At 41.6% G+C, this 12,587-nt stretch overlaps 1 protein-coding gene across 1 annotated transcript in view; it reads right to left on the reverse strand.

Moving 5' to 3' along the window:
• LOC145407504 (uncharacterized) overlaps nucleotides 1-12,295 on the reverse strand; it is a 95,297-nt gene extending 83,002 nt beyond the window's left edge. The window contains exon 1 of the mRNA XM_080278431.1: nucleotides 12,088-12,295. Within this exon, the coding sequence (XP_080134557.1) occupies nucleotides 12,088-12,295 (208 nt within the window). The remainder of the gene's footprint in view (nucleotides 1-12,087) is intronic.
• Between the last annotated feature and the right edge of the window lie 292 nt (nucleotides 12,296-12,587).

The raw sequence follows: 12,587 nt of genomic DNA on the forward strand, positions 1-12,587 counted from the left end.
CTTTGCAGCCTTACCTTGGCCATCACTAAGTGATGGTCTGAGATTTCATTCCCCCACCCTCTCCACACTCTTGCATCCAACACTTGTCTTCTCATTCGCTCATCTACACACACATAGTCTATCACTGCCTTTCGTTCAACAAGTTCACCATCCATCCTCCTCATGACTCTCCAGGTATACCTGTGGATCATCTTATGCTGAAAGTAGGTGTTAACTATTGCTAACCCCTTACCAGCACAGATGTCCACCAAAGCACTATCATTCCCATCTACTTCAGGTGTTACACCCCACCGACCAACCACTCCTTGCACTCATACACTCCCAACTTTGCCATTCATGTCTCCAATCAAAAACACTCTTGCTCCTCTCAAACTTGTCCATACATACTTCTACACTTGCCCAAAACTCATCTTTCACTCTTGCCACTCAGTCCTCCGTTGGCGCATACGCACACACAATTGCCCACGCTTGTATACCTACTTTCATCCTCAACCTTACAATCCTTGTACCCACTGTTCCATACTCTCTTATATTCTCCTTCCACTTCTTGCTTATCATCAGACATACTCCCTCTCTTGCCCTCTCATTCTCATTAACTCTTGCACATATTCCTAAACTGTATTCCCATTCTCTCACCCTTCCACTTTTCCATTTAGTTTCAGTCAATCCATATACACTCAATCCTTGAGTACCGCGGGCAATAGGGACTGGACAAGGACCGTGGTACCCAAATCCGCGTCACTCAGACAATATGTTTACATGTATAATGGTACAATGTGTTCTGGCAACTTTCCAAAACTCTCACTTTTACCCCTTCTTACCACCTAACCCCACGTAAATTACCCCCACTTGCACCCACCATCAGGTAAAACATTGAAAGAGATATAACTGTTAATTAAAAACATCAATGGTATTAAAAATAGCATTAACAAAAATAAAAGTTGGGATGGGTGCCCTTTTGTTGATACGTAGCTCCCCGGTAGTTTCCTCCCATCCCCCAACCCCAATGTTGTTGTCAAAGTTTCGCCTTCTCTCATATCATGTGGCTTTCAGGAGAGACCTTAGGCCATATGGTTAGACAAAAATTTATGGGTCTGGCAGTTTTAGAGTACGAAATAGAACGAAAATTTGTGCTAACAAGAAAAAATTACTTTAATCCGTGTGTTCTCGTGAGTTAGCGTTCAGTTTCACATTTTTCATTTGATATCGCGTTTCCCAACACATTTCTGATAAACTAAACATATGGCTAAACTGCTCAATCAGTTCGAAATGTGTTGGGAATAGCGATACCAAACGAAGAGTAATGTGTTGGGAAGAGCGATACCGAACAAAGAATGTGAAACGGAACGCTAACTCAGGAGAACACATGGATGAAAGAGTACCTTTTTTCTGGTTTGCAAACATTTTCGCTCCATTTTGTTCCCTAAAACAGCCAGACCCGTAAATTTTAGTCTAACTATACAGCCTAACGTCTCTCCCGAAGGCCACATGATACGACAAGGCGAAACTTTGACAACAATTTTGGGGTTGGGGGGCGGGAGTAAAATACCGTGGAGCTACGCATCAACAAAAGGGTACTCAGTGGAGGTGGTGTTGACCCAGTCCAACTTCTGTTTTTGTTAATGCCATTTTTAATACCACTGATGTTTTTAATTACAACAGTTATATCTCTTTCAGTGTTTTACCTGATGGTGCGTATAGGTGGAGGTAAATACGTGGGGTAAGATGGTAAAAAGGGGTAAAAGTGAGAGTTTGCTTTCTCTGACGCTCCACATAACGCCCTATAAGCTTCTCAGTCAGTTTCAGGACAACATATAAACCTTCACAGCTGCCAGGATTGCATCACTTCCAACGAACGATCTTTATCTTCTCCCTGTCCTTCCAAATCGTTACGATGGTGCTTTCTTTTATGCTATGGTTTTTCTTTTTTTCTTTTGCCATTTTGGTATTTGTACGCTTAAAGCAGTGGAAGAACCTTACCAATTCAGTTCATATTCCTCTAGTTTGTTTTCTGTATTTTTCTGACTATTTTCAGGGTGGTAAATTACCTTTTCCTGCTGAAAAACTTCCCACTTTTTATCATCACGTTCCTTAAGCCATAACATGATTGTCTTGATGTACTCAAAGGTGATTTTCGTCTCCCAACTTCCCAACTGGATGCTACGTTAGGTTAGGTTAAATTATAAGGTATAGTTAAGCTAGGTTAGGTCAAATTTAAACACAGGTTAGGACAGGCCCTAATTTCGCCATAACCCTGATGTGTCAAACAAGTTGACAGCGGAATACAACTTAAAACGACGGGGGAAACAGATTTAGTATGAAACGTTTATTTACCTCTCAGAAGTAATCCGAGAAACATAAGACTATCAGGAAGAAGAACGAAGAATGTGAAACTGAATGCTCACTTACACGAGCAGAAGTATTTTGTGTGTGTGTGTGTGTGTGTGTGTGTGTGTGTGTGATTAGCAAACATTTTCGTTCAGTTTTGTCTCCTAAAACTCGAAACCCATATGACTGTGAGGTAGAGTCTGCGAGACGCGAGAAAGGACTTGATAGCCGTATGCTCAGTTGGTCCTAAATGTGTTGGGAAGCACGAAACCAAACGAAAAATGTGGAACTGAACACTAACAAGAACACATAGACGAAAGTATTTTTTTCTAATTAGCAAACATTTTCGTTTCATTTCGTCCCCTAAAACTGCGAAACCCATTATGAGTGTGGGGTGGAACTAGGTGAAGCATGAGAAAGGATTGATAACATTATGCTCAGTTAGTTGGAAGTGTTGGGAAGCATTAAATCGAACGAAGAATATGGAACTGAACGCTACGATAACACATGGACAAAAGAGTAACTTTTCCTCTAATTAGCAAACATTTTTGTTCCATTTCATTCCTTAAAACTGCAAAATCCATGATAATTGTGGGTAAGAACTAGATGAGGCATGAGAAAGGACTGATAACCATATGCCCAGTTGGTCCAAAATGTGTTGGGAAGCATGAAATCAAACGAAGAATGTGGAACTGAACTGAAACTTACGAGAACGCAAGGATTTTTTTTTTTTTTTTCTGATTAGCATACATTGTCGTTCCATTTTGTCCCCTGAAATTGCCGAAACCCATAAACTTTGTCAAACCGTTCGGCCTTGAGTTTGCCCAGAAATCATATTTCCATTCTGTATGCGTATTCATAAAAACCACCAGGAACCCTCAGCCAGGAACAACGCTTACCCATTCGTTTCAAAACTAACCATAGGTTTTTCACGAAAATATGCCCACTGTGCTTCCCAGGCAAAATTTCAGCAACCTAACCTACCCTATCCTATCCCATCTCACTAGGGCTGTTTGGCTGAGGTGGCTGGCTGTGGTACTGAAATAAATACCCATACAGAATGGAAATATGCGCCCAGGAAATGTACCCAGAGGTTAGAGGGTGACGTCATAGCATGCGGCTTTCAAATTTCGTCCCCAGGCCAGCTGACTTTCCGCGTGAGCTCGAGTTTTTCCGCGTGTTGACATGACTTGTCTCATTATGCTGACCGCGTTAGAACAAAACCGTGTTACTCAACCACGTGTTACTTAAGGATTGAGTGTATATCCACTCTTGCATCCTCAAGCACCAGAACAATCTCTCTCTCTCTTTCACTTCATCATTCACTCCTCTCACATTCCATGTTCCCACCCTCAGAATGTCCTTTGTCCGTTCCTTAGTGGTCAATGTATGGTCCGTCCTGGTCTGAGGTGCTTTATTCGCTTGTTTAATTAGTTCCTTTTACGAGGTGGGGCACTAACCCACCACCAACCCTTTTAATCGCCTCATACGACAAGCAGGGATACTGGGGGAGGATTCTTGAAGCCCCCCTACCCCCAGGAAGACTATGATATTTAAGGTGGTAAATCAGATGATAAGGTAAAACAGGTATTATACGTGATGAGTGTGTGCAGAATGATGAAAGAAAGGTAGCAGTGAACAATATTAAAGAACCTTGAGAGAGTATTACACCGTAACTGGTTACTGAATGAGGCATTTGACTCGAACAGGAAAGGCTTGGAGTCAGCATATCCAGAGTCTGGCCCATGGCCTTTGATTGATGTTGCTACTGTGTGCAGAGCAATAGGCAGGATGCAGATGGGGAAGGCGGTAGGTGTGTCTGGGTTCTATTCTATCTATCTACAGCCAGCCACCACAATCCTGTAAGGGGTAGCTGCTTGCCTTTGAGTTAGGTGTTTTATGAGGAGAGGTAATAAACCTCCAACAACCCACTTGTTGACATGTAGGGAAAAAAATATAGCCAGGTTGGTTATGTGGTTACAACCCAGCATTGTAAATGGTTTCCTGGCTTATAGGAAACCATTAAGCTTCTCACTCAAGGTACAGCCACTTGAAAAGGAAAGAAGAGTAATAAAAAAATGACAGGAAAGGCAGGAGAAATACAAAGAAGAAGGCAGACACAGAAAATGAATGATAATGGTGAAGGAAGAAGTAGGCAGCACTACATCAAGTGAGTGGATGATGGTCATCACCACTTGGCTTGACTGTTGAAATGCTGAAGGCATCAGGAGATATTCTGGGAGTGGGTTTTGATGCTGATTTCATTATGATTATATATAAGTATGTTGTCCTAGATGACTAGTTGAAGAGTGTAACTGTAAATGTGTACAAGAAGAAAGATGATGCCTTGAAAAGAGGAAATTATAATGGCATAAAACTTTTGGACCAGGTAATAAGGTAATGGAAGGTTCTGGAAGGTATGATCAGGGAAACGGTGAATATTGATGAGATGCAGTTTGGGTTTATGCTACGCAAATGGACTATTGAAGCAACAGTCACTGTCTGACAGCTTTAGGAAAAACATACAGGAAAGTACAGGGATCTGTAACTTTGTTTTTGTTGATTTGGAGCATGCCTTTGACAAGAGTCCCTAGGGGGGTGGTGAAGTGGGCAGTGAGAAAAGCTTGGGATTGAGAAGTAGCTGGTCAGAGTGGTTATGGCTATGTATGAGGGTGCTTGCACCCAAGTGAGGGTGAATGGAGATTTAAGTGATGAGTTTTCCGTGAATACTGGCGTGCATCAGGGATCAGATCTGAGCACCTTATTGTTTGTTGTGGTGCTTGGAGCTCTCTCACATGACTTCAGAAATGGTCTCCCACAGATGCTGTATGCTGATGAATTGGTGCTGATTTCAGACAATGAAAGGGAGATGGAGGAAAGATTTAGGAAGTGGAAAAATGGTATGGGGCTTAAGGGATTGAAAGTAAATGCAGATAAAACAAAAAGTGATAGCATCTATGACAGGTGGCAGTATTATCAAGGCAGAGGGAGAGTGGCCATGTGAAGTTTGCCACAAGAGCATGGGAAGTAATTCCATCTTGTGCAGTGCTTGTGATGACTGGGTACATAAGAGATGAAGTAGTATTAGAAGTAAACTGCAAGATAATGCTGATTTTGTGTGTGGTGTGTCAGGGAATGCATGTGGAGACTGTCAGGCATGAAAGAACTGAACTTGCTGGTTTCTCTTGAGTGTGTGGAGGAGTTTTGTTATCTGGGAGACATGTTATGTGCTGGAGGTGGGGCTGGAGCTAGCTCTGTGGCTACAGTGAGGATTGGTTGGAGGAAGTTCAGCGAGCTGTTGCCTCTCCTGACACTGAGAGGGCTCTCCTTCCGTGATAAGAGATCTTTGTATGTGGCATGTGTTAGGAGTGTAATGCTGTATGGTTGTGAGACCTGGGCAATAAAGGAAGAGGATATTTGTTGACTCAAACATACAGAAACGACAATAATTAAGTGGATGCATAGTGCGTCCTTGAATGCGAAACCTGGGGAGGGGCTAGGTTTACAATTGATGGCTTGAGAGGAAGGATGGGACTACAGTATACTGGTATTGTAATGAAGAGGGGAAGACAGAGATGGTCTGGGCATGTGGAGAGGATGAAGGATGACAGTTGGCTGCAGAATATGGGATGTGTGAATATTGGAGGTAGGACTGCGAGAGGTAGGGGTGAACACATAAGACAAGGTCATAGAATGTGACCCCAGGGATAAGTAAATAAATAGGGAGGCTGCCAGAGATTAAGGAGCATGGAGAGCCATTACAGTATTATGGTCCTTTCACAGCAAGAAGTCCGTTCAGGGTGTGGCAGAAGTTGGAATTCCCCCGAGTGCGACGTTGCCAATTTGACCACCAATTATCGGATTATCACTGTCTCCCTACCTACCCCCATCACACCTGTTTCTCTCTCTTTCTCTTTCTCTCTCTCTCTCTCTATATATATATATACATATATATTGTACATATTTATTATTTATTTTCAATTTTTTTTCCACACCACTTATGAGGTAAAAGTCTAGGCGTGTTTTATTTTTAAGAGGTTTCCCCTGTAGGCCTAATTCTCTCTCTGATCTTTAACCATAATCTTCTTCGTCATCAGAACTTTCTGTTATATTGACGAGAGAGAGAGAGAGAGAGAGAGAGAGAGAGAAACAGGTGGGATGGGGGTAGGTAGGGAGTGAGTGATAATCCGATAATTGGTGATCAAATTGGCAACTCTATGGCGTGGCAACATGGGAAAAAAGCACTGCCACGTGTCATAGAATTCATTCAAATCGTTGTTATAATTCTAAAAAGTGATATTCAATGTACTATATAGCTTCCTTTACTATATACAGAATATAAAAAACAATTTCAAATAGCACATAAATGGGAAATAAGAGAGAGAGAGGCATGTACTACGGTTGATTTGGCAGCATCGCTAGAGGTGATTCACCAGGTGGGCCCCACCCTGAACGGACTTCTTGCGGTGAAAGGACCATAGTTGACCAAGGCCGATGCATGCAAGCATGTTGGAGCCTTTATAAATGACACAATGATACGCGCACTGGTGGTCTAATGGATTAAAGAACTCCGATTGGATGTGGTCCACAAGTGTTTAAATCTGAGGAGTGGATGCTGCTTATCATTTCTGTTAGACCACTTCCTCTGTGGAACCCACAGACAGGGGATGGCCATGAAGAACCGTCGCCAGGCTACTTTACGACTACATAACTCTACCACTCTCTCAAACACTCCTTCTCCTTTTCCCTCTCTCATTAATATACTGTCTTACTTTCTTCTTTCATATCAATGACGGTCTGCCTCTACCTAAATTACCCGAAGCTAATATAGATTTCATTTTTACCAACTATCTCTGGCAACCTATCTATGTGCATTCTGTGTACTGTATATATCCATATCATCTCAACGCATTCCTTTTTCTAACACCCACAGTCCTTTCTTCCATTCATAACACCCATAAATTTAACTATTATTTACATCCTCAATCCTCCCGATGCCTGCAGCCATTCTGAAAGGGTCCATCTCTTGAGTTTAGCAGGAAGAGAAACATGAAATTATACAAAGGGAGGGGATAGTTATGTGAAATGAAGTAGCTAAATTGTTTGTTTGTGTGTGTGTGTGTGTGTGTGTGTGTGTGTGTGTGTGTGTGTGTGTGTGTGTGTGTGTGTGTGTGTGTGTGTGTGTGTGTGTACAAATGCACATGTATGCAAGCAAGCATGCATGCGTGCATGTGTATGTGAGCATCAAAATGGTTGGCCAGATGAAGAGCTGAGTTCAATGGTTTCTGTACGGTACTGTAGTTCCCCTGTGTTCTATACTCCAAATACTAGCGTAGGGCTACAGTAATGGTGTAGTTTCAATTCTGATGGAAACTACCATACGCTTGCATGAGGAAAAAAGCTCTCAATGGTGGACTTTAAAATCTACCTCAAACAAATTTCACAGTGTTCTTAACATCATCAAAATGACACACACACACACACACACACACACACACACACACACACACACACACACACACACACACACACACAGATAAACAGACAGATATAGATGGATACTTTTTTTCTTGCAACCTCCAGATAATTTTCTTATGCTAGGGAGAAATCATTTCTGTGATGAAGTTAGAAATACTGTAGTTTCCATTAGCTTAGCCTTTTTACAACTTATGTTTCTCCCTAAACTGAGAAGACTTGCCTGTGGGTAGCAAATGTACAATAAAAACATGTCACGGGACTAATGGGATTAACAACTATTTGCATACCATCATCATCATCATCATCATCACCATCCAGACCTCTTTCCCCACACTTGGAAGGGATTATGCACAGTCCACAGAGCTAGAAGAAAAAAAACTGATAGGAAGAGAAACTAACCAAAGTCTGTCCAACTGAATGGGCCACACTCCCATTCATTCCTCACTCCATCTCACAGGCATAAACCTCCACACTTCCATGCTTCATACTACCTATCAGCTTGATCAATCTGGTTTTTAGCAATATGGTACAAACTATTCATCAGGCAGAGTAGCTACCTGTACTATGCTGGTTACTCCCACTGCAATCTAGGGCTAACTGCTTCTAACTGCTATCACAAAATAAAGTGAGTAATCTCTATCTGTCTGTTTATAGCCAGAAGCCTTATTCCTGGAAGGGATGGCCAAAAATTAGTTGCCTTCATGTAACTCTGTCCTCTGACATCAGGCTGTCCGTCCTCTAACTCAAACCACCTCTACTCATATACCTCTCCATCCCATCCTTCCATCTCTTCTTCAATCTCCTTCTCTCTTCCACCTCAAACACGTACATTCTTCTAGTAAATTCCCTGTCTCCACTGTAATGTAATGCTGCTGGAAGAGCACTATAAATGAAAATGCAATTTTGCCAACTCCTTAATCATGAAGTGTTAAGAAAATAATATGCTACTAAAACATACTTACTTCCAAAACTGAAGCTCATATTGGTTGTCGGTGTCCTTTCTGAAAGAGAGAGAGAGAGAAAAAAATGCTTAGCATGGGTGGGGAGTGTAGCAGTGGTTACAATACTGGTGATAATACCACTAGCAATTTTAGGAATGAAAATCTGAATTACAGCATAAGGAATCCTCTCAAGAAGACTATAGTGATGCAATCTGAATGAAAATATCAAATGAATAGCAGATAATTACTGTAAAAACTGTATATAAAAAAAATCCGGTAATACAGTACTTGTACAGAAATATCGGGCGACTATGGAGTACGATGATGCAGATTTATATTCCTCCTTCTGGAGGAGTTAGGGTACTACCTCTATTCAGATGACTTGAGTTGGGGTAACTTCATGCCCTTCCTAGCCTCAACTAACAGTCACAATATTATTACAGCAATACTGGTAACCAGTAAACAAATTATGGCAGTATTTTGGCTAGTCAGTTCTGTAGTACAGGCATCCAGCCGCTACCTACTGTTCTGATGACATCCACTAGACTTTCCTTAAATTTTTTCAAAGAATCCTAACCTAAGGAAAGAAGTACTGGTACAGTACGTGACTCCTGTAAGCTGACTGGGTAAATTAAGTCAGTGTCTAAGGCTAATCCCTTCACTAAAATGAGGCCCTCTTTAGCAATGTACATTACTTTACTGATGGTTATTACTTCTGCCAATGAAGTTGGAGAAAGTTATGTATTCGCCATGTTTGTCCACACGATAACTACAAAAGTTCTCAATGAATTGCAATGATATTTTGTGGAAGGGTGGGCCATGGGCCAAAAATTTATTAAATTTTGGGGCATATCCGGATACTGCAATGACATTGGCGGAGGTTTGCACACTCTGAGTGCTTTCTGGTTGTAAATCATACTAGAAAGCATTAATAAAGCACATACCTCCGCCACTGCCACTGCAAAATCCGGATCCGTCCCCAAATTTAATCAATTCTTTCTTAGCCCATGGCCCACTCTTGCACAAAATTTCATTGAAATTCACTGAGAACTTTTGGAGATACTGTGTGGACAAACAAACAGCCAAACACAGGTGAATGCATAACCTCCTTCAACTTCATTGGCGGAGGCAAGAATTTTGATTACATTTCAAATCACTTGCATTATAGTTAAGTCTCCATCCCACCTAACATGAATAGTGAACACAGGGGACTTTGGGATTTTCTGAGAGGAGATAACAAAAACAAGTAAGGGAATCATTTAATGGAAGCTGAACTGCTTACTGTAAATTATAATGTTGCCAATTTTTGTACACCATTCCTGGGTATACCACCAGCTAGTTACTACTAAACTCTTTAGGTTAAATGGTCAGCCTACAATGTCAGAACCGATTCAATTTCATCTCCCCCACAGAAAATGACACACTAATAGCAGTAGTACTCTAGCAGTAGTACCTGCTGCAACCCCAGACTCATCTGAACATGAACTCAGTGGATTGCAGGCCAAATCTGCCCTTCATCGGCAGTCCACCTTCTACCATTTGGGGGACAGGGAGGGGACTGAGAGATGTTTATATGACCAGGCAGCTTCACCACCTGTATATCAGTACCATCATGTGATGGTATTCCTCTCTAGCATCAAACACTGACTGGTTAAACACAGCATGGGAGATTTACTGCTCTATCATCTGTTAATTTTGTGGCTAATTAAATTGCTGGGATGAGAATGGTCTTTGAATATGACCTGGGATGATAACAAAAATAAGGTTAACTTACAGCTGCAAGGACCACCTATGACATCAAATCAACCTATAAGACCAAAAAAAGGAGCTACTTTGCGGTTTCACACAATGATTCTGGGAATTTCCTGTTGCCGGACAATGTATTTCATTCTTCCAACTTTTATTCTCTATGAAATCTTATCACAAATGAATATCAGCAACAGTGAAGTTTCTGTGTTTAGTAGTAGCTAAATGGGAGGCTACCATCAACCCTGAGAGGTACTATCATGAAAGTGGAAGGCAGCTGTAACCTTGTTAACTAGCCACGCCATCAACACTCTTAAGCCTATGTCCCACTGTCAGGAACTTTCCCATGATACGCCACGATCTTCATGTCTTCGTGTGTCGCCGCATGTCGTCATGAGTAACATAGCGTTACTTAACAATGACATGGAGAACTTGGTCATCCTTCGCAGCTCTTGGCACACTACGACAATTTTTGGAATGGTGAAAAATTGTCAGCGTGGGTGCCGACAAGGAGGAGAAAATGACATGTCGTGATGGTAACGTCATTTGTCTTAGCCGTGACTTAGCGTGTCTTAGCTTATCGTAGCTTGTCGTTAGGTGTGACTTGACATGCAGTAGCAATAACTTGGAGATTGGATCCTGAAGAACCGCTACGACACATGAAGTTATACCTACGACAGGCAAAGTTATCCCTAAGAGACACTACAACAACTTACCACATGCTACTTGGCGGTGTCTTGGTGTGATGTGGAGTCAAAGTGACCGTTATTTTTTTACTGAGGGATAATCGTAGTGTCGTCAGGATAATGTGACGCTTCCGTAGGGTGTCATAACAATGTCTTTAGTGTGTTTTAGCACTAATGTGATTGTGTTGTGAAATGGCCGTTTAGGCCTACCATTTGAGGTATGATTGTGGCATTTCACCAAGATCATACCTCGAGGGTAAGATTGTGGTGATCGAGGCCGTTCTCGAAGATGAACTTGAATATGGGACACGGCCTTAGGCAAGAAACATTCAGCCACAAGTACACAGAGTTAAAGTCCAAGCTGAGACTCGCATATTGTTATAGATTTCATTACACATCTCAGACTTATTTTATTCCCCAACAGCTGGGAAAGTATTTAGGTAGCTAGTCTTGGCAGGGCATAGCTTAAACATCACTTTATCATGGCCTACCCCAATACTTAATAGGACTGTCTGATCAAAACATTACTAATCCTTAACAGGAAACATGGCGTCCTTTTTATGTACTGGTATCTATGTACAGTATATACCGTATGTAGCAAAGTATTACATGTATGCATGTAGCTATATATGTACAGTATGTATGAACAGCAGGGTCTCCCTATATGCAAGAACATGGTCCACAAAATGAACTCCAAGTTGGAAATTTCGTATATTAGAAACCATTGAATCAAAGGAAATAAAAAGGTATATGGTCAACACCTCATCCTATCTTTGTTATTTACCATACTTCCCCATCACTGACTATCATTTTAAGAAAGACTTTTGCTCAATGAAAGATAACAGAACTGAGAATGTAGTGTACTAGGTAGAGCTCCATTTGTATAACTGCGGGATTAGCAACCTTACTCCAGACGTTCATTTGCTGGCCTCCATACGTCTTGACAGTTTGAAAAATCTGCTCCTTGTTCTTGAGAATGCTCCTCACAGTTGATTCACCAAGGCCAAGTTCACGTCCAATATTTGAGTTCCTTTTACCTTGCTTATTTAACTCTATAACCTTCCTTTTCAGCTCCAAAGCGATCTCCTTATTCTTGGAATGAAGTGATGGGGCCATGATGTAACAGGTAAGCAACACCAGGTCTTGTACAATACTAAGAACACCACACTATGCGATCGCAGCGCAAGAAGACACAGACCAAGAGTTTTGAGACTTGAGAGATGCCGTGAGGGAGGGAAAGGGTGGGAAACCAATCAGCCATCTGGTGGTGGCTTTTGATACTACCGGTACCACTTTGAGCAGGAACATCACTTTTCCGTTGCTTTCAGACGAATTTGCATTTTAGGATCACTTCACATACTTAAAAATTTATTTTTTTTCCCTAAGTAGAGTCCACATATTGAGATCC

This window comes from Coenobita brevimanus, chromosome 73, assembly GCF_032717465.1.
Source record: "Coenobita brevimanus isolate Jiangsu-jjx chromosome 73, ASM3271746v2, whole genome shotgun sequence".
Lineage (NCBI taxonomy): Eukaryota > Metazoa > Arthropoda > Malacostraca > Decapoda > Coenobitidae > Coenobita > Coenobita brevimanus.